Consider the following 24,739-nt stretch of genomic DNA (forward strand, 5'->3'; position numbering starts at 1 on the left):
CCTGAACCTCGCCCGGAGCCAGCGCGGGATGGGGCTGTGCCACGCCGCGGGTGACGCCAGCAACAAAGAGCTTTTCCCTGTGCACTGGAGAGAAGAAAGGATGAAAAGACCTGCTAGTCTTGCTCAGAGGCTTGGAAAACAAATTAGCCAAAATCGGCACTTGGCAAGGTCCTGGTTCTGCCGCTCTCCTGCCTGACCATGTCCCACAGGCAGGAGGTGGAGGGGGAAGGATGCTGCGTGAGAGCCAGGCTGCCCAAACCTGCGAGAAAATGGGGTCCCAGAGAGGAGCAGGCAAAGGGCGAGGACCGCCGAGGGACACACCAGGAACTGGCTGAGGATGGACACCGCAGAAGATCAGCACCAGGTTCTCAGTGATGGGATTTTCATGTTGGGTAACAAATGTGTGGGAGGGAAACCCCTCGGTGTGCAGCAATGGGAGCTTCATGCCTGCGTGGCCTGGGGTGCATAGGATGGTGCTGGTGGGGCGGCATGGGGTTTTGGGTGCTGTGCTGGTGAGATAACCAGTGTCAAGGTGCAATTAAATCGTGGGATTATGAAATGATGCTTCTGGCTGACTCTGCCACTCACTGCAGGGATGCTGCTCCCTCCGTGCTGCTCCTTGTGCATGTTTCCCCTTAGGATGCAGCTCCCCAGCACAGAGCAAGGATGCTGCGGGGGATGCTGGGACCCTCTGGCTGTGACCACACAGGTCAGGGGCACTCAGATGCCCAGCCCAGTGGGCACTGAACCCCACACCCCCAATCTTAAATAAATAAGTTTTAAACGTGCTGAACAACAAGGGTGTAGCAGCAAACGCGTGGTGCGTGCTGACGTCTCGGCGGGGGCTGCGTGATCGCATGACCATCACCCGGTCGTTGCTCTGCAAGGTGCTGCCACCAGATAACGTCCGTCTGGGGCCACCCGAGCGTCACGGCTGAGCCGCATGGCTGGGGAAAAGGGGCGAGGAGGAGAGAAACACGTCCCTGCCTCCAGCGGGGATTGCTGGAGTAGCTCGCCCTCTGGAAGCCGGTTGCTGCTCTGGACATCTTCATGAACCTTGGAGCGGTGCAGGGAAAGTGTCAGCGAGGGATATTTTTAGATGCTCTTTGTGCTCAGAGAGCAAAAACATGCTGTGGTTTAAAGGCCATTAGCTTGCTGGGGATGGCTGAAAAACTTCAGTAAGGGCTTCAGGCTCAGAGAGATGTTTGAAATAACGGGATGTAGCATTTTTGCAGAGATGATGGCAATTTTTGGGCGGAGCATCGTAGCAGAGACCCCCAGGAGCAGCCTGCGCATAGGATTGCCACAGCTGGGCCATCTGGCCTGTTTAGCTGCCACGTGGACACCCAGTGGGGCCGGGGCGGCCAGTCCCCCAGGTGGGCATGGTTGCATTGCCCGTGAGGTGACGTCTGTCCTAACAGCTGCAGAGAAGGTGCTGGAAGAGAGTGGACAAGAGGTAATGTGGCGACACGCTGGGACCAGAGCTGGCCGCAGGACGAGGCGATGGGCGACAGTGCTGTCCCTCCACCCTCTGCTCAGTCACTCCATTCCCTCCCTCTCCAGCCACCTCTTGACCTGGTGGCTTAAGATTTAAGGGCTTCAGGCAATGTCATGAGAGGGACTGAAGCATCAAAGGTCCCTCCAGCATTCATGCCTGTACCTGTCACGGAGCCCGGAGTGGGTGACCTGGCTGGTCTCAGGACAGAGAGGAGCCACGGTGTCTTCTTTGAGTCACCCGTGAGGTGTTGCGTGGGACGAGGCTCATGGTCTGGCCACCAAAGTGCTTGTGGGGTCCCGCAGCCAGATGAGGATCGAGCAGCCCGGAGGGTGGTGGAAGCAGGATGGAGACCAGGGCTGTGTGATGCTCAGGAGGAGCACTGGGAGGAGAAATGTGATCGGCTGGGACAACTCAGCTGTGGAGCAGGGTGAGAGCAGCATGACCGTAGCTGAGCCTCCTCCTCGTCCCTTTCCGCCCCATACAGGACCAGAATTTGTCCCCAGGTGGGTGGCTGCACCATCCTCCCTCTCCCCGTCCTGCAGCCCCTGGGGTTGTGGAAACACCTTGACACTGGGGTTGTGGGAAAATGGGAATTTTCCCTTGGAGTGGGGAGGGCCAAGAGACCCAGGCTCATATTGCCTGGCACAGGGATAGGGCGCAGCGATGCATCGGGTGGGTGGAAATGCCTGGTGGGAGAAAGAGCGATTTATTGTGCAGGGCAGCGTGCGTGGGCATGAGGAAAATGGAAATGAGCTCACCATGACTGTATCCCCCTGGGGCTCTGAAACCGAGACCCGCAAGGTCTCCTGTTTCAAAGAAACAGGGCAAGGAATAAACTACCTTTAAAGTCTTGATCAACAGACTTGCATGATGTTGCAGCTTGTTAGTCCAGCACCAGGAGACCTCTCCTCTCCTGCAGCCTTAGCAAAGCACGGCAGGAGCAGTCAGTCTTGCTGCCCATGGGCTTTTCTTGACATAGTTGATCCACCTTAGGGCCTGTCTCCCAGCCAGGACAACAGACAGATGGGTGGCACCTATGATGTGGTGACATCCCAATGTCATGGAGGCTTCTGGGTTCCTGAAAGTTGACTCTTGGTCAGTTGTGGGGAGGGACAGGAGCTCTCATCATCACATAGTTGAAAGCCTGGAGGAGTCTCAGGTTGCCACATGGCAACATGGAGTGTGGTGGGATAATTACCACAAATGAATGTGTATTTAGGTAGACACTTAGTTCTGGAGACATGGGGTGGGAGGGATATCAAGGGTTGTCTGTGCTTCTCAGGGTCTGGATGGAGAACTGACGACCGAAGAATGGAGAGGAGCAAACCTGATTTGCAGTAGCTAAGGGGAGTTGGGTGAAGCCTCCCAGAGTGAGGATAATGTGGTGGAGATGGAAAAGGAGGTCATGGGACCACCACGGCTGGAGATTTCAAATGGCTCAGCCAGCCCTTTTTTAGGAAGGAGGGAGAAACAGTTGGCTTGGGGAAGGGTGTTGGGCAGTGGGGTCTCTCAGGGCTCCTTTTCCGCCATCTTCTTGGTGCTGTGATCATGGCACGGGTGTCTGCACTGCTCTCCCCCCTCACATGCTGGTGTGGGACCAATCCTGGTCTTGCTGAGCCCCACTTCCACCCTCTGCCCACCCATCGCCGCAGCTCAGTGCTCTAAAAATTGCTCAGTGTTTTGGAAAAGAGGGTGCGGGGGAAATCGGGGCTGGCTCGCGTGTGGGAGAGGTTATTCGCCCCGGGGCGGGCAGCAGCTCGGCCGCACCGGCTTCCCTGAGCAGCACTCCCGTCCGCTCCCCACTGCGGCTGCCGGTGTGTCCCTCGGCTTCTCTCCGCACCTCCATCCGCCAAAACCGCTTCGGAAAGATATTTTCCGGAGTCGGGACAGGCGGGTGCTCTCTCTCGCTGGCAGACGGTGGCAGGCTGCCGCGGCAGCCACAACAAGCTTGGCTCCTTCCAGAGGAGGGAAGGCAGGAGGGAGCCGGCGGGCCGGAGGATGCTCACCGCGGTCCCCAGCCGCAGGGATGCGGGGTTGCTAGGAGGCAGGTGAAGGTGAAGAGAAGAGCGCTGTGGAGCACCGCAGGCCCAGGTACCGCCGCAGCAGCGGGGACAGGGGACAGCCGGGGGCAGACGCTGCCTGTGCCAGGAAGCGGAGCCGGCAAGCGGCAGCTGAGCTCTGAGCCCCCGGGAGGGGAGACCGGGAAAGCCCAGGGGAGCCGGGGCGGAGGGAGTGAGCTCGGTTCTGCGGGTGGACGATGCGGGAGCTGCCGGCCGGCTCGGCCCTCTGCCAGCCGGGCTGCCGCGGCTCCCTGCCTGCCCTGACTGCGCCTTTGCCTTCTCTGCCTTTGCCGGCGGAGGCCCTCGGCTGTGAGTAGCGAGGGATGCGAGGGGGAGCGGGTCTGCGCGGTGCGGAGAGGAAGGATGCTCATCCTCCCACAAGGGCGAGAGGGGTGATGCCGCCAGCCACAGAGCCCGGTGAAGGCCGGGGGACCTGTGCCCTTGGGAAGCCACCTGCAAGGGACATGGGAGCAGCTCAGCCCGGGGCTGGGCAGGCCTGAGGGGATGCTGCTGCCGCCACTGCTGCCCTTGGGATGCCTCTTGCCGGGTGTGTGCGGGGCAGCAGTGTCCTTGGGAGACTGCGCTGAGCCACCTCCAGTCTGCCCTCTCCTCCATGGGAAACCCCACACGCTGGACCTTGTGGGACAAGAGAAGAACCCTTGGCAGCCCACCCTGAGTTGGTGGCTGGTTCTTGCTCAAGGAGGGCAGGAGGAAGAGGAGGATAAGGAAGATGGGCATAGAGAACCTGGTGGGGGGGTGAGCACTGAGGTCCCTGAGCCACCTTCCCCCTTCTCCTAGATCCGCATGTCAGACCAGAACAGCACCGACGATGGGGACTCAGACCCCCAGCACAGCCTGTCTATGGTCTTCCTCCTCGTCCTTGTCTTCTTCATCATGGGACTGGTGGGTTTCTTGATCTGCCATGTCCTGAAAAAGAAGGGTTACCGGTGCCGGACCTTCCGGGACGAGCTCGACCCAGATAACAAAGATGTGCTGGCGGAGCTCCAGGCCAGTGAGTGCTGGGGCGACGGGGGCTCAGCAGGGGCTCGGGCGCTGCCTTTTGCCCAGGGTGGATGGATGTTCTTTAAATACTTTTCTGGGCTGGGGTTGGGAGGGTTTATCTGTCATGTGCTGCTGGGTTGGGAAAAGGGGATGGGGTGGTGAGAGCAGTGTGATGTTCCACGGGGGTGTGTGGCCTGGAGAGGCCTCTGATCTGCTGGCTCTGCAGGCTGGCCAAGGCTGGTGATGCCAGGGAGGTGGCAACCAGCCTCTGGCCCTTCCCAAAGTGGCACTGTCACCAAAAGGAAATTCCGATCAAAGGCCAGGACTGGCCAAATTCCCAGTGCCTGAATTACAACCCACGTCCCCTGCAAGGAAAGCATCCCCCAGCCAGGACACAGGTTGTCCCTCTGCCCCTTTGGCATTAGGAGGTCCGGCATGGGGCCAACATGGTGTTTGATATCAGCCATGTCTTCTTCTAGTCCCTGTTCTGTTTATGCAGGCCAGAGGACAAGGGGTGTTTCCTTAGGACCAGTGGTCCATGCTAGAAGGTGACTTTTAGGGTTTTTTCCATCACTTCAGGCCACCCTAAGTCGCTCTTGGGTAGTTGGGTTGGGAAGTCATGGCAGCATCAAGCATGGGTGCAAGTTAGAGCCTGGTCCAAGCAAGTTCTACTGTTTCATGGTTTCATGAGTCTCTGCTGAAACGGAGAAGATGTGTTCCTCCATCTGCCTCCTTGACTGAAAATGGCCAAAAGGTGCTGCATAACTCCTCTGGGTCCCCTGTGCCATTGACAGTGCTCGGGAGGAGCAGCAGCACCTTCTGCTTCTCGTGCACGGGAGGGAAACATGACTCCTCCAGCTCACCCATGGACGCAGCAGGAGCTTCCAGGTGTCCTTAGATGTGCTCCTCTGGCTTTAATGACTTGACTGCACATGCCATGGAGACAGTGTCTGAACTTTCCGGGATTGGCCTTGTCCACTGGAGATGACTCAGACCAGGGAAGCACCTCCATGAGCTTCCAGGATCATGGTGGCAGCCCTTGACCATGGTCTTTAAGGCAGCTGCCTGCCAGACCACAGCTCTGACCTGCTCACAGGAACATGGAACACTGCAGACTGGGCTGAAGGTCCAGCCAGCCAAGCCTCCTGCCTTCAACAGTGGCCAGAGCAGGTTGTGGTGGATGCTGGGGATGAACAACACAACGGAGCAGTCACCAAGCCAAGTTTCCCCAGCATACTCTTTGAAGCTTCTAACAGCATGCGACTCAAGGGCTTTCTCTGTCAGAGGTGGTTTCTCCATGTTTAGCAGGCTCCAGCAGGTTTCTTTCCTGTGAACTTGTCCCGTTTACCCTTGGAGACTTTTAGCACCCGCAGCATCCTGCAGCCAGGGGCTCCAGGGCTGGACTGTCCCCACGAGGAGCCTCCTCTTTCGACTTGTTTTGAACCTGCTTCTGACTCATTTTTGGTGATGCTCCTCAGTTCTGAAGGAGCAACACGACCCTCGCCTCCCTCCACACATGGCTGCTGGTTTAGCCATTTCCAGGGTGAGGGACCTGGTGTTCTCCAGGGGCTTCCCAGTGTGATGTGGGATGTGAGGCTTCTCCAGTCTCTGTTGATGTGGCTGCTCCTGGGAAGGGACTGAGACTCTGAATCTCAGCCCTCAGAGCCACATTTTCTCTTCTCAGATGAAGAGGAGGAGCTGAACGAGGACACCGTGGAGAAGATTGTGAGATGCATCATCCAAAACGAAGGTGAGCATTTCCTATGGCTGACCTGGAGACATGCTGACTGTTTTGGCTGACATATTCCCTTTTTCCTCTCTCTTCAGCAAATGCGGAGGCCCTCAAGGAGATGCTGGGGGACAATGAAGGGGACGTCCCACTGCCAGTGCCCAGGTAAGGGAAGCTTATACCAGCTTGTGGCTTCTGTAGAGTAAGGGAGAAGCCACCTTTGGCTATCACCTTGATCTAGAGATGTTGCATCCAGCCCCTTTCCGGCTTGTTACAAAGCATCTTTCCAACAAGAAATCCTGCTCCCCCTGAGGGTTGTGATGAGTGTTTCATGGCACTGTCATGGGGAATGGAATAGATCTTCCTTATTTCAGTCCTCACAGGAGGTCCCCTCCAGAACCGTTGCTTCTCAGGGCTTGCTGCAGTGAGGCTGCACCAGGAGTGGGAAGTCTCCAGGTAACACGATCAGTCATGTCCTTCTTCTATTGCAGCCTTTGTCCCCACCGGAACAGCCAGGACGGGGGCCCACCCCATCACCATACGGTGCATCTGGGCTCCACGCAGGCCCCCTGCATCCACTGCAGCAAGAGGAAGAGACATCCACTGCATCGGCAAGGACGGTCCAAGGAAGGCAAAGGCAGGATGCATCCTGGAGAGACCACAGTCTTCTCAGTTGGCAGGTACTTCACTGAGCCTTGCCAGACACTGCTCTTCTGCTCTGATGGAGCATCATGGAGAGTCTTCTCAGTTCCCCTGTTCCTTTCCCCTTCCCCCCTTGCCCCACCCTCTTGCTCTTCCCCATTTAGATGCCCCAGCAGTAGCTCTGCAGCTGGGAGTCCCAAGGACCCAAATGCCTCTTGCACCTGGAAATACCTGTGGTACATGGCAGGCCATGGTAGCTTCTCTCCTTCTCTGAGAAGGTGACTCAAGCCCGGGTTGTCCTGCTGACTCAGTGCTGGGCAGAGCCCCAAATCCACGTCCTCTCACAAGCTGCTGTTCCAGATGTGTGCAAGCTCTTGGTGCCCAAGAGGGACAGTGACCCCAGGTTTTAGAGATTTCATTAGGAGGGGTAGGAGGTGACAGCGAGTCCCAGGAGCAAGTTACCAGCCACCGCCATCTGAATAGAAGAGTGGCTGTGCTCCTCCAGGTGATTGCCTCCAGTGACGACTGTAACTAGATGACATAGCAGGAATATAAGGGAGTGTACCTGATACTTCCCACGAATATTACTCCAGACCCACCTAGGTCTCACCTCAAGGGACTTCCCGAGCTGCCTGTGGTCTCTGTGTGGTCAGTAACTTTCGGTACAATCTGCAGTTTTGCCCAGGTTGCCTCGTTCCTCAGCAGAAAGGTTTAGGAAGGTCTTCCAGGGCTCAGCTCCCTACTGCAGAGGTGACCAGGGCAGAGTGAGAAGGAACTGCTGCTCCCTGGATGGCCATCCTGGTGAGACACAAAGCTCTGCTGTGCCCGGATCCTGCAGCGGGTCTTCATTCAGGGCCTAAGCTTTGATGAAGCTGCAGGTTGTGGTCCATAGAGGCAGTCCTTTCAAGGTGATGTTGAGCCAGAGCAGGCATCAGGGTGTGGGGTTTTTCCTCCGTCACAGTGAGGAGGCTCTGAAGCGATGTGAACTGGAGGCTTTATGGGGAGCTGGCGAAAGGGACAGACACACCAGGCCTCCCCATGCTGAACTCCAGCTAAGATCACACCTTCTGGAGACTGACAGCTTGCCCATTGCCATCAGCTGTCCTTGGTTAAAATGGTGGTATTTAGTAAGCCAGATCTCTGCACTGTTGCAGAGTTGCAGCTAATCTCATTCCCTGGCTGGTGCACAGCTCCATCCGCTCCTCTGTGTCCTTCATTCATGCTCTTCTTAGTCTCCTCTCATGTCTGAGTTTTGGAGAAGGTGTTCTTCTTTCCTAGAGGCACCTTCCTTCAAATCTTCTTTTTCTCTCTTTATCCTTGTTGATATCCCATATCACATCGGCCTTCTCCATGGCACAGTAATTGCATTTCTCCAAGGTTGTATTTTAAAACTTTCCACTTCCTGAATCTTCTCGGTATAAGGTCCAACAGCTAAGGGTTCTATGCGCCCAGAAGATACGAAACTACCTCCAAATTCTGGTTCTCATTTCCAGGCTATCCCCTTTGCTCTTTCAGATCCTGGATGACTTTTCTGGGACTGCCCTTGCACTGTTTGATTTACTATGAACATCCTGATTGCACAAAGTACGTTGATCCATGACTGATTCACCTCTTGAGTTGCGATCTTCAGGTCTTGTTCCTCTCTTTTTTTTTTTTTTCGCTATTGCTTTTATCTTGGAAGTGGTAGTTGAGAGTCCAGCCCCCTTCCCTGTTACCTACAGCTCATTGACTGGGTCTGATCTGCAGCTGCTGGGCACAGGCTCAACGCTAAAGGACTGAGATTAGTGTAGATCTGTACTTTTATATTACTGAATGACTTACCATTTATCATAGAGTTTTCCTGAACCAGTTGTTGTCAGTGGCAGAGCTCGTCCACCAAAACATCTGTGTCTGGTCCTCCATCCTTTGCCCGATCAGCCGCAGCATGACACATCCTACTGAATCAAACACCCCAGCGATGCTGCCCTGGCAGACAGCCAGTGCTCTCCTGCCTTTCCCCCCACCATCCAGAGGCTGGTTACGTCACCTCTTGTGCCCCCACCAGTCTGAACCCTGTTTGCTCCTTTGAATTTATTCCCAGCTCTTCCAGGCTGACATTGCTCAACCGAGAAATGTTCCTGCCACTCATGCTTCCTTTCTGTCCCTCTTTGGGACTGGAACATTCTTTGGCCTTCCCAAATTGCAGAACTGGTGCCTTGTCTCCAAATATCTGGATAGACCTGAAAGGTCACATTTGCTGCAGCTTGGCCTGACCCAAGCAGTCCTGTGGGTACCTTGTCTGGAGGATTTATCTTCTTGATCCTTACAATCATTAGCATCATTTCCAGCCACAATGCTGAGGGGTCTGTACTGTTCACAGACAGTGGTCCTCAGTCTTGTGGTGGTCTCCTTCATCTCTGGCACCTCATCTGGCATCTGTTCTTATCTCTTGGGCCATTCTCCTCAGCATCTTCCTTCAGAATGGCTGTACTGCCATGGCTTTGTTCTTCTCTCATCCCCAGCTTGAACTTTGCTGCTTAAATTATATTTTGCCCTGATGCTGACTTGCAGCTGAGCATCAGCAGAGCCAGGGCTGTCTGCACCTTCTCTGTGTGTGATTCAAGCACAGGGAGAGCAGCTGCTGGGTGAGTCATGGGCTGCTTGAGGTCTCTGTGGTAGGATCAGCATTGTTTGACTGGTGGACACCAGCTCACCATGGGAAGAGATTTCCCATCTGCTGATCCAGCAGTGGCTTGCATTGTTGACGAAGAGGAACCACAGTGTTAGTCACAACCAGCTCACTTGCAAGTCAGACTTGTAGGTTTGCCTATGCGTTACCCCTCACCAATCAACAAAAAATTATGGTAGATCCCTAACTTCGCTCCTCTCCCCAGTTGCAATATTGCGTCACCTCTGATTGTAAAGCACCCTTTGAGGGTGTCAGACCAACTTCTGCATCTGTTCTCCTCCGTATCCCAGAGCTCTAAATTGTTACCTGGTACATGGTGGAACCTTGGTGAACAACCTTGGTACCTTCCACCACTCCAGGGAATGGCGCACAGTGTGCCCTGGCAGATTTTAGCCAAACAGCTCCTCCTGCCGTTTGATCCCTATACCCAAATAAAGCTCACCCTGCTGAAACCCTGACCCTGCTTTCACTCAGAGTGTGCTGCTTACCACAAATGCTGGCTCTCCTTGTCCTGATGGTGGTTGGTCACTGGATGCAACATCCGTGTGACTCTGCATGGACATTCCTTCCTCCTCAGGCTCTGCCAGTTTGCTTTTGCTTGAATTGACACTTGAGTTCCTATACAAGCTCATCCAGGTTGTATCTCAGAGTATTTCCAAGAGTTGCAACATATCTTGCTGTAGAGAGGACAGGCTGGCAGGGTCTGTACTGGCCAACATATGGATTTACCTTTTCTACCTTCTCTATTTTTTTTGCCAAAAAATGAAGGGGAAAATGGGTCCAGCTCAGAGTGGGACAAGGCTAGAGTGGGGGGTCAGTGGTGTTGAATGGGTCTGAAAGGCTGGAGATCATCACAGTGTGGATCCAAAGCTGGAGGTGCAGGCGAGATTAAAATACAGCTGGGAGAGAGGAGGGAAGGGATTTTGATCCGTCCTGTCCCCACTGCAGGTTTCGTGTCACACATATTGGGAAGAAACCCGCTTTCCACGAGCAGCAGGATGGTCCCCCGCCCGACGGCAGCCGGGAGCCCAGCACGGAGGAGCTGGAGCCCAGCACTGACCGGCTCCAGCGGGAGCGGGCTCGCAACGGGACTGTCCCTGTGGGTGGCCTGCAGAACGGAGCCATCCAGAAAGGTGCCCAGAGCAGCAAGGGTGGGGAGCAGAGCCGCTCCACCACCCCGGCCCCAAACACACCAGCCAGCTCCGGCACTCGCAACAGCCAACGGGCGGGCAAGGGCTCCGGCACGGCGGGGTCGCTGCAGGATGCTCCCGGGAGCACCAGCCGCCAGAGGAAGCTCCTGAGCCATCGAGTGCTTGGAGGGTCGAGTCCCAGCATCCCAGGAGAGCTGGTGCAGGAAGGAGCCAGCATCTACCTGGAGGAGATGGGACTGGGGTCGGCAGATGAAGTGTCGGATATTCACGGGAGCCTGAGTCTGCACGAAAAGGCTGATGAGTTGGGGAGGGATGACGGCAGCAGGAAACAGCCTGGAACAGAGGACATGGGGCAGCAGGTAGGTTCCTTATCTTCCTTGTCCCCGTGTGGTTCCCTGGGCTGGAGGGCTTGTGGCACGGCACCCCATGTACTGCTGCCGGTGACATCAACCAGCCCAAGTGTGGTGGTATTTGCTGTGCAGTGGGGACAGGAGAACCAAACTTGTGCCGGGCTGACTGAGATTGGGACCTATCCTGTCTTGACCACCCTGTTTCTGCTTACCTTTTTTTGGTTGCATTTACCCATTCATCTCCATGTCTGGAGCACACGAAGTCACCATGACAGCTCCCACCCTGCTGGTACCCACACTGCGGGGAAAAGGCAGGTCACTGCCTTGCATGGGAGATGCTGCAGACCCGCTGCCAGCTGCCCCTTGAGCAAGGGATGAGTTTTCCTTTGTGGTTGGGCTCTTTGGGGACATCCATTGGGATCACCTTCTCTTGACCTGGGGGAGGTCTGCCACTGCACAGGGCTTGGTTTCCCCAAACTATAGCTTCACTGCAGTGCTGGGGCTCGCTATGTCCAACAATACACAAGCAGGGACAGATGTCTCCAGGAGCCTTTCTCGAAGTCCAGGAAATAGTGATGCCAGCTGGTTGTTTCTTGGTTGTTCTTCCTTGCCCTGGAGGGGCTGGTGCTGTCTGTGCTCAGGGGGCAGAAAGGCCCATCCTGACCAGAGCTGGGGGACTCCCAACACCCCAATATCTCCCAACCTTCCCACCTGACCACTTTGCTGGAGGTGTCAGAGAGCTCCAGGGCAGCAGTGGAGCAGACACCACCTGCTTGGTTGTCAGTGGCCCCCAGTTTGGGGGATTTGTCCCTGACGCTGCCTTCAGGCAGCCAATGAGGCCATTGGTGGTGGGAGCAGATACCCAACATGTTCACTCACTTGCTCACACACGGTTCTGCAGGTGAGGAAAGATGATTTTCATGGCAGGGGGCTGGGGGAAGGCACCAAGAGCCGTGTCACCCCCCCAGGGACACGTGCATTGAGCAGCCCCAGGGCTGGCTTGGGCTCACCCCACAAAGCCAGCACCAGGGCACATGTGGTAAAACCCTTGGAAGAAGAAGGAAAGAAACGGTCTGGGTAAAAATCCAGGTGTGTTCTAGAGCCAGAGATGTTCCCTGGGGTTGCTCTGCTGGAGCTCCATCAGTCCTGTGCAGGGAGGTGGGACTGGGCAGGACTGGGTCAGTGTGCCAGAGCCTGGGGAAAGTTCCTCACCAAACACAGGCTGAGGAACAAGCAGGAACTTGCTGTGCTTATTGTTTCCCTCTTCTTGCTTTCTGGTGGCTGGGCTGGAATGTTTGAGCTGTTTCGTGAAAGGCAGCTCAAGGCAGCCCCACAGGACAGAGCTGATGGGCTACAAGATCTTCTCCAGAGACCTGAAGAGGTGCCTACAGGTCCTCCTTCCTCACATGGCATCCCTCTGATTGCTGGGGCAGCCGTTACAGGCAGGGCAAGCCTAGGGACATGGTCACTTCTTTCCTCTTTGTCCTTCTCTGTGCCACCAGGCTCTTGCCTTGGACCCTGCACCAGGTTTTGGGGTGTTGCTTTGGTGTGCTCTAGGACATGAGGTCCCTGGAGAACATCAGTGGGACATTTGTCACCAAGCCATGGCACCACTGGGCCACTCCCTCATCTCCCAGGTCCCAGCTGGGGCCACCACAAGGGTTGTTAAATGCTGCTTAACATGTCCTGCAGATGATGGGGAAGGGCAGAGAGATGGTGTTTGGGCTGTACTCAGCTCCTGGAGCCTCAGGGGGTTCTTTCCCCTGGACCATGGGTCACTGCTGTGGCCAACAGAGACCTGGCCCCCACCCCAATATCCCAGTCCTATGAGAGCACTGCCATCCACATCCCTCCTCCATAGTTTCTTCCTGAAGAAGGAATTTTTTAAAATAAGGGTGGTGAGAACCTGGCCCGGGTTGGCCAGAGAGGTGGTGGATGAACCATCCCTGGAGACATCCCAGGCCAGGCTGGACGGGGCTCTGAGCAACCTGAGCTGGTGAAGATGTCCCTGCTCATGGCAGGGGGGGCACTGGGGGAGCTGGGAAGGTCCCTTCAACACAAACTGTTCTGTGATTCTATAATTCCACAGGAGCCCAGCGCTGTGATGCAGGACCGAGGAGCAACCGTGTGACGTGAGTGTTTGTTCCCAGCCCCTGGAGCGCTGGCCAAGGTGTGGGGGTGGACACACCCACAGTGCCCCTGTCCTGGTGGGTCACAGCCTGGTGATGGAGAGAGGGTGAACCCTTTCTCCAGGAGGGTCAGTTCCCAATGCACCAGGTCCTGCATGGGCAGGTGCTCTTGCCCATATGCTCAGACACAGGCAGCAATGCCCATGGGCAGCTGGGCCCGCTCTGGGCAGACATGGGGCCCAGACAGGTCATGGGAACAAGTCCCATCCTGGCCTGGGATGCCATGGGGACAAGTCCCGCTCTAGCCAGGGATGCCAGGGCCATGGGGACAAGCCAAATCCTGGCTGGGGATGCCAGGGCCATGGGGACAAGCCCCATCTTGTCCCTCTCCCCCCAGCTCCTCTCCACTCCCAGCTGAAGCGTGGACATGTGGCCCCCAGCCCCCACGCCAGGCTGGGGGCTCTGCCGTGGGGGGACCACGGGGCAGCCGGCCCTGGCCCGGGGTGGGCAGCTACGCGCTTGGCATGGCCGGAGCAACGCGCCGACATTACGGACAACCGCGCTCGGCGCCAGACCTCATCCCATTGGCAATAGGTACCCGACTCCCACCCACCGCACCCCGGACAGCCCCCTGGGGGGACCCTTGGGCCTGGCAGGAGCAGTACACCACCCAGTCCCCGCTGCCCACCCAGTCCATGCAGCCCCCAGCACTGGGGGAAGGATGCGCCAGAGGAGGTTGCAGCCAGCGGCAGTGACAGAAGCAGCGGCTCCAGACCCTCCTCGGGCAGGGGGCAGCACCCCCACACCCACTGGCACATTCACCGCAGAGCGCAGCCCCCCCGGGCACCCCCTCCACATAGAGCAGGCACAAATCCTGCACCGGCGCGGAACCCTATGGGTCCCTGGAAATGCTGGCAGAGAGAGGAGCCCCCAGCCCCATCCTGGCACAGGGAGGGCTGGAGCCTGACCTGGGGGGCAGAATCGCACCCCGGCCCGGCCAGCAGGCAGCCCCAGGGCCCCCGGCGAGCTTTGGGGTGTAACCGCATTGTACATAGACCAGCTCAAACCATTAAAGCTGCTGAACCCCTCAGCAGAGGCAACTGGCTTTATTGGGGCACAGCCCCCCTGCCTGCGGGGAGATGCCCCAGGGACAGGCAGGGCCTGGGGCTGAGGCCCCTGGGGCTGTGCAGGCAGTGCCAGGTGTGGGGGACAGAGGTAAGATCTGGGGGAGATGGGGCACAGCCTTGGCACTGAACACCCCCATACCAGCGCTGCCAGGAGGCCCCGGGCTGTGTGGGGGTGATGGGTGAGATGTGACCCCCGCAGAGACCAGCTCGGGGTGGGGGCAGCGCCAGCCCCTGCCTGGGCACAGCAGCCCATGGGGGTGGCACTTTGCTCAGATAAAGCTTTTTGGGGAGCAGGGAGGGATGGGGCACCCACAGCATCAGCTGAAGTGCAGCTCGGGGTCAGGCTCGGGGGCTCTGCCAGGGGGTGGAGGGGGTGCGCGGAGCTGTGGAGAGAGGAGAGAAGATGATGTGCCAAGACATTGAGGCTGCCCACCCTACTCCAGACCCCCCCCAAAAGCACAGGGATGCCACTGGCTCCCATTACAGGAGACATGGGGCAGGTTTAGTGGGACACAGTGTCACTGTGATGGGGCTTACCGGCCGGAGACGGGTGGCTGCCAGGTCTGGAGAGCTCTGCCCGCTGCCCGCGCCGTCCTGCCTGCAACCTAGAAGGGTCTGGCTGCTCAGCCCCACTCTCCACACCCCCCCCAGCCCCTTTCCCAGCACTCCCCATGCACTCACTTCCCAGCGGCGTTTCGGGAGAGGGGCTGGGGACCAGGCTGGCCCCGGGCACCAGGCTGGGCGGGGAGAAGGGCGGTGGGGAAGGCGATGGCAGCTCCTGGGAAGACACAGCAAAGAGAGATGGGAACAGCAGGAAGGGTGAAGTGTTCCCACCAGCAGCCATGGCATAAGATGGGTACACAGTGACCCTCCCGCCACTGACCTGCCCAGCTGTCCCCTGGCCCCCAGTGAGCTCCTCCACCACCAGGGAGGGGAAGACACCGATGCGGCCGTCGAAGTCGCCTGTCCAGAAGCCGTCGTCCACCTCACCAGGGGCACGGGGCAGCACGCGGATGATAGCCCCCTCAGGGAAGCTCAGCTCCTCGGGGCTCTGCCCCTCGTAGTCGTACAGGGCTCGCACCAGCCAGGCTGTGGAGAGGATGCAGCAGGGGCTCAGCACCCCCCATGCTGCTGCAGCAGGGGCTCAGCAGCCCCTGGGCACCAGCCCCACACATCTGATATCCTGGCACCCACCTCCAGGCTCCAGCACCAGCTCTGCGGCCATGATGCTGGAGAGCTGGCGGTGCAGGGCAGAGGGTCCTGGGGGGCCAGCCCCGGCCCCCGTCTCACCACCCAGAGGCAGCAGGTACTTTTCGGGGACATAGCCAACCTGGCCTGCCTTGTTCCGAGCCTGGAGGGGCAGAAAACATGGTACTTGAGGAAGAAATTGTTGGCCCTGAGGGTGGTGAGAGCCTGGCCAGGTTGGCCAGAGAGGTGGTGGATGAACCATCCCTGGAGACATCCCAGGCCAGGCTGGACGGGGCTCTGAGGAACCTGAGCTGGTGAAGATGTCCCTGCTCATGGCAGGGGTGGCACTGGATAAACTGAAAGTCCCTTCAACCCAAACTATTCTGTGATTCCATGACTGTCCCAGACCTCAGGGCAGGGACAACCCTGGTGAACTTTGAAATGTGTCTCCCCCTGCTTGGGACAGCTCAGCCCACTCTCACCTTCACCCACTCCTCTGCATCACCGTCCTCGATGATCTCCAGCTCCTCGCCCTGGGTGATGGACAGCTCGTCCACCTGGCAGCCCTGCAGGGACAGGGGATGAAGTGGCAGGGGGGCTGGGGGTGCCGGCAGGGTGGGGGGGAGGCAGCCATGGCCATACCTGGTACCCAAAAATCACCCGGCAGGTGTAGGGGTAGGTGCGGGCAGCAGGGCCAGGCTCGTCGTCCTCGTCTGCCTCGTCACTGTCCTCGTAGTCATCGAACTCGGCTGGATCCAGCCCCGTGGGCCCTTCCTCGCCTGCCCCCACCATGGCCCCCGCCAGCCAGGTGTCCACATCCAGCCCTGCTGCCCGCAGCAGCGCCAGCCGTGCCTCGGCCTTCACCCGGCTGACCTGGGGACACACACGTGTTGTCATGGGCTAAGGGGACACCCGTGGCGTTGGGGGACAGCAGAGCAAGCCCTGTCACTGCTGGTCCCCAGAGTGGTGGTCAAGGTGGCAAAGCATCTTCAGTGCCGCATCCCCAATGCTGCGTCCCCAGTGCCGCCTTTCCTCGTCCCTGTGTCCCCCACCCTGGGGGTGATAGAGCCTGAGGCCTCCCTGAGCCCCTGCCCAGGGGACCCACCTCTGCTTTCCGGATGTTTTCCCTTGTTTCCTCCATCCGCCGCTCCACTGCGGCCGCCTCCGCCTCGGGGACCTGCTGCCGCCTGGTCTCCAGACGCTGCAGCGCCTGCGGGGCACCCACGGGTCAGGGGGTGGCAGGAGCTGGTGGGGCACAGAGACTACTCCTCCTTGAGTAGCCCCATGCTCCGTGGGGAAGGACAGCACCCACCTCCTCGCTGTTCGCCTTGTTTTTGCGGTCCCGGGCCACCCGCGTGGCCCAACGCCGTGCCTCCTTCTCCAGGCTGGCCCCGTCATCCCCCGGCGGCAGCAGGGACACCTGGGTGAGGACAGGGGGGCTGAGAAGGGCTTGGCTGTATGTATCCCCCCAACTCCACCATAATGTCCCCCCACACTTACCTCTTCCACCCCAGCGAGCTGGAAGGGCTGCTGGGGGGCCAGGGTGAAAGCGGGGTGCTCCTGCAGGAAGAGCAGCAGGTCCTGCTCCCGGCATACCTGCAGCAGGGGAGCAGCATGGGGCCGGGGGTGTCACCTGTTCCCTCCTGTCCCCCCCCTGCTCCCGGGATGGGTGTTGTTACCTGCACGGACGCCTCTGCGACGCCCTGGAACCAGTCCTGGGTGGCCCGGCAGGTCTCCACCTCCGTCCGGCTGGCCACCGACAAGTGCTCCCGCAGCCGCTCGTAGAGGTCACCGTCCAAAGCCTGGGGAAAAGCAGGTGGAGACAACACCCCTGGCACTGCCCATAGACCCCCAGGGGCATCCCTGACCCCGCAGTGCCACCAGCCCTGTCCCCGCACGGGTGGGACCCTCCTTGCTGCTCCCCCTCTCAGCAGCACCTGGGAGATGCTTCTTGTGGGACCCCGTGGTGGGGACACAAGGGGGTTCGGGCAGGTCCTACCTGCATGGCAGCGGGCAGCTCCACCCGCCGGTAATGCTCCAGGTGAGCGGTGGCGGCTGCCAGGGCAAAGCCGTACTCGTTCTGCACTCCCACCAGCTGCCTCGAGTGTTCGGCCAGCCGTGCTGAGAACTGTGGGGACGGGGAGAGCGGGACTTGGTGACAGGGTGGGGGCACCACCCCGTGTCCTCCTGAATCCCTGTGCTTGGGGACACTGCTGGTCCCCCACACTGCTGACCTTGGCGCTGAGTTTTTGCAGGCTGGCCTTGGTGTGAAATATCCTCCGGTCGCTCTTTCGGAGCCTGGGGAGGTTGGGGGTGACATGAGACCACCCCGCAGCCATGGCACCCCCCGCCACGGTCCCCTCCGCTCACCGAGCCTCCACGTCGGCTGCCTTGTCCTTGGCCACCTCGCTGCTCCGCTGGAGGTGGGTGAACTGCTTCTTCGCCTTGTCCAGCTCCTTCACTGTCTCCAGCAGCTCGGTCTGTGCCTTCTGCAGCCGCTCGATGCCCTGTGGGGAGCATCAGGTGGTTGGGGACAGGCGTTCCCACAGCCCAGTCACAGGGGAAACACGTCCTCGCTCCAGTACCTTCTTGAGCATTCTCTCCTTGGAGAGACGGGCGGTGCGGGTGGCCTCAGCGGCGAGGGAGCGGTAGGTCTCCGAGGTGGTGACACGGGCCTGCCCGGCATGTGCAGTCCCCTCGATGACGCCCTTCCAAACAGCAACCGCGCTCCTGTGGATGCAGGGGTGAGAACAGGGCAGGGTGATCTCCTGCTCCCCTGCCAGCTTTTGGGGATGCCAGCAGGACAGCAGCACCCCCAGCTCCTGTGGTCCCCCCCCAGTTGGCTACCACACCCCTGGGGACATGTCACCCAGGGCTGCATCCCCAGGACACCCGAATCCTGGTTGGTATTGGGTCAGCTGGGAGGGACACAGACAGGCACAGCCAGCCCCTTGTCCCCATCCCTGTCACCAGCCCACCTTGCGTCACTGGTCTCCCCGCGGCCCCGCTGCCAGTCTCTCTTCACAAACTGGCTCGCCAGCCTCTGCAGCGCCTGCAGACAGACCCACCACCACCATCACCCAACGTGCTGGGCACCTCAGCACCCCACTGTCCCACTCCAGGGCTGAAACTGGGCACCCCCACACCAGCCACCCACCTCATGGGTGTCCCCAGAGCAGAGGGGACACACTACCCCCAGTTCATGCGGGAACACCTTTCTGGGGAGCAGCCACCATGATGACAGGCCCCCCCATCCTGCAGTTTTTGGGACCCAGGGGGTGCCAGCAAGGGACATCGGCTGCAGGTGCAGAAGAGAGGAGCCCCCAGGAAAGCCAAGCACAGTAGGACCCCAACCCTGGGGGATGGCGCCCCCAGCTTGAGGAGGGAAGGCAGGAACAGGGATGCACGTGCCAGGCTGCTGCAGGGTGTCCCCAAAGGACACTTCAGGGACATCTCACAGAGCAAAGACAGGCTCTGACATTTAAAAGCAGAGCCCTGCGATGACCCAGCAGACAGCAAAGCCGGGTGGGTTCCCTGGCCCCCGCCCCCCTGCACCGTTTGCCCTCTGGGCCCCCAAAACATGCAAGGTTTGGGTCATGCTGTGCTCAGCAAAGCAGCCCAATGGCTGCCCTAATGTGGCCAGTGACGCCCCAGCAGGAAAAGTGCTGAGTCCATCTGCCAGTGGCCTCTGCAGCCGGTACTGAGCAGCCAAGCTTTGCTCAGATGATCCCTGTCACTACCCATTGCCTGCGTGGGGCCGTGCCCCGCACTGAAACACCCCATGGAGGAAAGACAAGGCTGAGTGCTAGCGCCCGCCCGGGACACTGGTCCCCAGAAAAACAGTGGCACCTCCTTACCTGCCCGTATTCTCTGTCGATGGCGGCCCTCTGCTTGCTGTAGGACCTGTGGGGAGAGCAGGTGGTGCAGGGACAGGCCACCCCTGCCATCACCCCTCTGCTACCACCCCACACTGTGATGTCCCCATCTAGGTAGGTTCAGATTTGATCCGGGGAACAATTTCTTCCCGGAAAAGGTCTGTTGGGCCTTGGAACAGGCTGCCCAGGGCAGTGGTGGAGTCACCATCCCTGGAGGGGTTGAACAGATGCGGAGATGAGGTTCTCAGGGACATGGGGCAGTGCCAGGGGTGGGTTATGGTTGGACTCGTTGAGCTTGAGGGTCCCTTCCAACCGAAATGATTCTGCGATTCCATGATTCTATCTGGTCACCCCAGAGGGTGCTGGAGCCCATGACCTCGACACGTCAGGCTCAAGGTGAGCCGTGCCCGCCCCACGCGTGGGATGAGCTGCCCGGCCTCACCTCAGGGTGGGGGGGACACGCGTGGGGACCCTACCTGATGTCCTCCAGCAGCTCGGCGTCCCGCTGCTGTTTGCCCTGCAGGCCCGAGAGCTGCTCCAGGAGCTGGACCCGCAGCTCCTGGGTGAGCTTCACCTGCGGGACGGCACCGCTCAGCGCCCGGGACCGCCGCTCCCACCGGCCCCGGGACCGGTCCCCACCGCTCCCGGTGTCACTGCAGGTGCCGGTGGCCACCGCCCAGCTGCCCCAACCCCGGTGAGGGTCCGCCGGGGGCGACTCCCGACCCTCGCCACAGGACCCGGCCCCGGTCCGCCGGCGCCGATGGAGGACCCGGTCGCCTTCCCCCGTCCCTTTCGCCCGTCCCGGTGCCGGGACTCGCCCCGGTGCCGCCCCTCGGCCCCGCACTCACCTTGCGCGGCGGCGGCTGCATGTCTGTGCTGCCCCCGGTCCCAGGTTCCCTGTCCCGGTCCCCGTCACCGCCCCGCGTGTTCGGAGCCCGGAACTACCGGGCCCGGCCCGACTCGGCCCCGCCCTCCGCTCAGCCCCGCCCCCGCCTGGCGGCCCCGCCCCATCCCGCGGCAAGCACCGCCCCTCGGCACGCGCGCTTTCCCAGGCAAGACCCGCCCGCCGCACCAAACAAGCCACACCCATCGCGTCAGACAAGCCACGCCCACCCGTGTCCGCCGTGCCACCTAGTGGTTGATGCCGCACATGTCGTGTGAGCTCTGGGACATGAGCAAGGGGAAGTGGAGGCGTGGGGACGCGGGGAGATGGGGAAATGAGATCATGGGGACACGGACACAGGGATATGGAGGCATGGGGACATGAGGGGACAGGGACATTGGGATATGAGGACATGGGGACACAAGGACACAGGGGGACTGGGACATGGCGATATAGCGACACGAGGAGATGAGGAGATGGGGACAAGGGGACAGAGAGACATGGGGAGACAGGGACACAGACAGTCAGGGAGATGGTGACATGGAGAGGCAGGGAAATGTAGACACAGGGAAATGGGGAGACTCGGACATGAGGAGGGACACAGGAAGACAGGGATGTGGGGATACGGGGACATGTGGTGATGGGGACATGGGGAGCACTGAGACTCATGTCCCCCGCCATCTGTCCCTTTGTCTTTCTGCCTCCCTTCCATCCCCTTCAGCTCTCACTTCTCATTCTGTGCTGTTTCTGTCTCTCTGTGGTTCCCGCAGAGCTTGTGGCTCTCTGTGCTGTCCTTTTTGTCCCCTTCTCTGACATTTTTGGGGTTGGTTGCACTTCCTGGTTCCCCCGATGTGTGTTGATGTACAAGGCTGAGCTGTTCTGGGTCACTGGGTCTGTTATTTTCCCCCATGGCCCCTCTGCTGAAGGAGGGACCAGGAAAAACGCCTGGGGGCCATCCAGCACTCACTTGGGTGGCAAGAAGAGGACAGTAGGCTGGGACAATGCAGGATGACCACATCTACAGGATGACATTGGCTTGTCAGCCCAGCCAAGGTGCTCAGTTCCTGGGGATGTCTGGTCCTGGCAAGGTTGGGCAGGCAGTGTGCCCTGTGCCCCTGGGGTGCTGCAGGTACACATGTCACCGGGCTGGGACCCAGTTGTCCCCTTCCTGCCCCATGTCTGGGGCTCATACAGCTCCACCACTGCCATTCATAACTGTATTTTGATGGCTGCTTTACATCTGCTTCCTCCTCCTCACAGCCATGACATTGCATGCCAGCAACTGGAAATCACCTTGGACTCTGTGATGTCTCCCGGCTGCTCAGCAATGGTGGCACCTCCTGGTCATCTTGTGATCCCTGCCTCCTGTCTGGCCATGCTGACCACAGGAACGTGGGCAGTCCCCGAGCGTGACGAGGAAGAGAAAGAGGAAGGCTGCTGGCAGAGAGGGGGCTGGAGCTTGTCCTACCGTGGTGACACGTGACAGTGCTATCTCTGCCTGTGACATTTGTGTGGACCCAGCTTGGGCAGAGGCTGCTTCACAGAGATGTCCCGGTTGGTGTCTTCACTTCGCTCTGCTACTGCCAGCGTCACCCTCCTGCTCAGTTGTGCCTGTCTTGGCTCGGCAGTGTTGTCCCCAAGTAAGTGCCTTGGTGGGTCTGGGGGGTGATGGGGCAGGGCAGGGAGGCCTTGCTGGGACACCCTGACATCGTGTCCCATGACACTCAGAGGGGGCAGCTGGGTGTCACAGTGAAAATCTGGGACACTGCTCTACCGCTTTCCCTTGGTGTCCACATTGAAAACCTACGGGAACATACATGAAAACCTTGATATCTGATACCCCTTCAACTTCTGGCAGCAAAAATCAGGTTACTGCTCTCTTAAACTGAATATCCCCTGCCCCTGGATGTGGAGATGTGGCAGAGGTTAAGGGAAACATGTTGGATGTCACTGAGGCTCCTCGGGGCTGGGTGTCCTGGGGACCACTTGGATAGAGCTTTTGGAGACAAGGGTGATGCACAGGGGAGCAAATCCCAAGTGCGTTTTTTGAACAAGCCAGAAAAGGGATTTGATCAGGAGTAGTTTGTCTGCTGTCTCGGACCCTTCCTGTTCTTCACTTTGGTTTTGAGCACGCAATGAAAACCCTCTGACTGCAGGAGGATGGGGAGACATGCACAGCCCTGACTGTGACGTGAGACTGTGACGTTGGCCTGGAGGGAAGAGGAAGGAACCCTGACAGGAGAATGTCTCCCATCCTGTGTTGTGTGATCACATCCCGACGCTGTCCTGGCATGGGTTTCCTGTCTGACCTTCTGATTACACTGGATTGTGGGGACCTGTTGTGCTGGGCTTGGTAGGAAAAGGGATGTCAGCAGAGCCATGCATGAGAGCAGAGCCTGTCCGGGCTGTGGGCAGGACACACAGCTGGGCTGGCACCGCTGCGATGACACCGCTGGGTGAGCGGCACAGACAGTGCAGGATGTGGCACGGCTCCATGCGACAAGGTTGGCAGGATGTTGTGCCTCAAGTTGTCCCCTGCCATGTGGCAGGGAGACACCAGCTCCTGCATGCGCTGGCGGCTCTACAGGGGGGTGACAACTCCTGCATGGTCCTGAGTGGGAAGGGGCAGCGGGAGGGGATTCTTGGCCAAGCCTGATGCCTTGTGTCCTCTGCAGTGCGTATCAAAGGGCGAGTCTTGATCCCTCTCGACCCCAAAGAAGAAGCCGTGTGCCCCAGTGCCTCCATGGAAGTTTTTCTCAACAGCACCCTCACCACCCGCCTCCTCCCTGCCATCTACTCCGTGGTGCTGGCTGTGGGGCTGCCAGCCAATGCTCTGGCCTGCTGGGTCCTGGTGACCAACTTCAGGAGACATTCCAGCATCCTCTTCCTGCTCAATCTGGCCAGTGCTGACCTGTTCTTTGTGCTCCTGTTGCCTTTCAAGATCTCCTACCACCTCTTGGGCAATGACTGGCTCTTTGGGGACTACCTGTGTCGTACCTTGGTGGCCTTCTTCTACGGGAACATGTACAGCTCCATCTTCTTCCTCACCTGCATCAGTCTGGAGCGCTATATCTGTGTGGTGCACCCATTCTCGTGTAAGGGCTCCAGCTGGACATGGGTCAAAGCGGCTGTCTGTGTGGTTCTCTGGCTGGTGGTGGGCCTAGGCGTGAGCCCTCTGCTTTTGCGTCCTCAGACAAGTCACATCTTGAGCCTGAATATCACCACATGCCACGATGTCCTGGGAAAGCATGAGCACGTGTTGCTCAGCTACTATTTCCTCTCCCTGGTGGGGCTGGGCTTTGGCTTACCCTTCATCCTCATGACTGTCTCCTACAGCTGCATCCTGGTGCAGCTACTACCCAAGAGGAGACGCTATGGGCAGGTGCTGAGTGTCTTGGCCCTGGTCCTCCTGGTCTTCATCCTCTGCTTCACCCCCAGCAACATCCTGCTCTTCATCCACTACATGCTGGAGCCCATGGGGTGCCACAACCCCACCTACATCAGGTATGCCCTGGCTTTGGCCATTGGCGCCTTCAACAACTGCTTCGATCCCTTTATCTACTTCTACGTCTCCCAGGATTTTCGGGCCTGGGTCCGGGATGCATGTGGCTGCTGCCTGGGGTCGCTCAAGACCTTGTCAGGGAGGGCCTCGAAGAAGGCAGCCTTGCCCCTGAGGTCCAGTGAGGAGAGCCAGCTATAGGCAGGGCTGGGGAGGGCTGGGCTACGTCCCCCTTGTGCTGGTTTGACTGAAAATGGGTTAATTTTCTTCATGTGCTTAGAAAACTTTCTTTTTCATAGCTAGCATGCTCATTATTTGGACTTAGTTTGAGAATAAGAGATAACACCCCAACACAGAGCTAATGTTTTTAATTGCTCTGGTCTGAGAGCAAAGGATGTTCTGAGCGCTCTGCCCACAGGTGTGAGGCAGCGAGGAAGGGAGGCATGGATGTGGTGGAGCTTGACTGACATCCTGACTGATCAATTAGAGTATTCCATCCCATTGGTGTCATGCTCCGTATTTAAGGAGTCGGGACCTTCTGGGTGGCTCTGCTCACTCTTTTGGGCATTCTCGCTCTTGCTTGCTCTGGGCTGCAGCCAGGGGAGTTCTGTGAGGGACATTTAGTTCAGCCTTTTGCCTCTGAGCCTTTCTGCCTTTTCCATCTTTCTTATCTCTTTGGGATCAGCCGTTGGGACCAGGTTGTTTCCTGGGACTGACTGCTCAGCATGTTCATGAGGAATTGCTTTGACTACTTTTAATTTCTATTTTATATATATATATTTACAAGTAGTGTATTAGTATTTTATTATTTTATTAAACTGTGTTTATCTCAATCCAAGTTTCTCCCTTCCCTGTTGATTCTCTCCCCCATTGGGGGTTAGTGAGCAGCTATCGTGGTTTTATTGCTGGCTCAGGTTAAACCACGACACCCCTTTCCT

The 24,739-nt window shown here is 58.7% G+C and overlaps 3 protein-coding genes across 4 annotated transcripts; 2 read left to right on the forward strand and 1 right to left on the reverse strand.

Moving 5' to 3' along the window:
• The first annotated feature begins 967 nt into the window (after positions 1-967).
• On the forward strand, positions 968-14,321 carry RELL2 (RELT like 2). Of its 2 annotated transcripts, none has more exons than XM_071814874.1 (8): positions 968-1,456; positions 4,357-4,570; positions 6,245-6,310; positions 6,388-6,454; positions 6,781-6,969; positions 10,548-11,109; positions 13,190-13,232; positions 13,627-14,321. In XM_071814874.1, exons 1-7 carry the CDS (start codon positions 1,202-1,204, stop codon positions 13,229-13,231), a joined length of 1,395 nt encoding a protein of 464 aa, XP_071670975.1. In that variant the 5' UTR covers positions 968-1,201; the 3' UTR covers position 13,232; positions 13,627-14,321. The 2 variants fall into 2 exon arrangements, with proteins under 2 accessions (XP_071670975.1, XP_065705441.1); XM_065849369.2 differs by lacking the exon at positions 968-1,456 and adding an exon at positions 2,785-3,589 and having other exon boundaries at positions 13,627-14,319.
• Positions 14,299-20,381, reverse strand: FCHSD1 (FCH and double SH3 domains 1). Its single transcript, XM_065849367.2, has 19 exons — positions 20,268-20,381; positions 19,896-19,993; positions 19,402-19,447; positions 18,523-18,596; positions 18,130-18,274; positions 17,915-18,051; positions 17,779-17,842; positions 17,544-17,672; positions 17,224-17,346; positions 17,045-17,140; positions 16,857-16,964; positions 16,650-16,754; positions 16,187-16,417; positions 16,027-16,110; positions 15,551-15,707; positions 15,240-15,445; positions 15,038-15,134; positions 14,894-14,961; positions 14,299-14,739 (listed from the first exon to the last, which is right to left on the reverse strand). Exons 1-19 carry the CDS (start codon positions 20,286-20,288, stop codon positions 14,674-14,676), a joined length of 2,055 nt encoding a protein of 684 aa, XP_065705439.1. The 5' UTR covers positions 20,289-20,381; the 3' UTR covers positions 14,299-14,673.
• Positions 20,382-21,570: 1,189 nt separating this feature from the next.
• Positions 21,571-24,619, forward strand: LOC136107907 (proteinase-activated receptor 2-like). Its single transcript, XM_065849301.2, has 2 exons — positions 21,571-21,942; positions 22,978-24,619. Exons 1-2 carry the CDS (start codon positions 21,849-21,851, stop codon positions 24,000-24,002), a joined length of 1,119 nt encoding a protein of 372 aa, XP_065705373.1. The 5' UTR covers positions 21,571-21,848; the 3' UTR covers positions 24,003-24,619.
• Positions 24,620-24,739: the final 120 nt, after the last annotated feature.

This window comes from Patagioenas fasciata, chromosome 14 (assembly GCF_037038585.1).
Source record: "Patagioenas fasciata isolate bPatFas1 chromosome 14, bPatFas1.hap1, whole genome shotgun sequence".
Classification (NCBI taxonomy): domain Eukaryota; kingdom Metazoa; phylum Chordata; class Aves; order Columbiformes; family Columbidae; genus Patagioenas; species Patagioenas fasciata.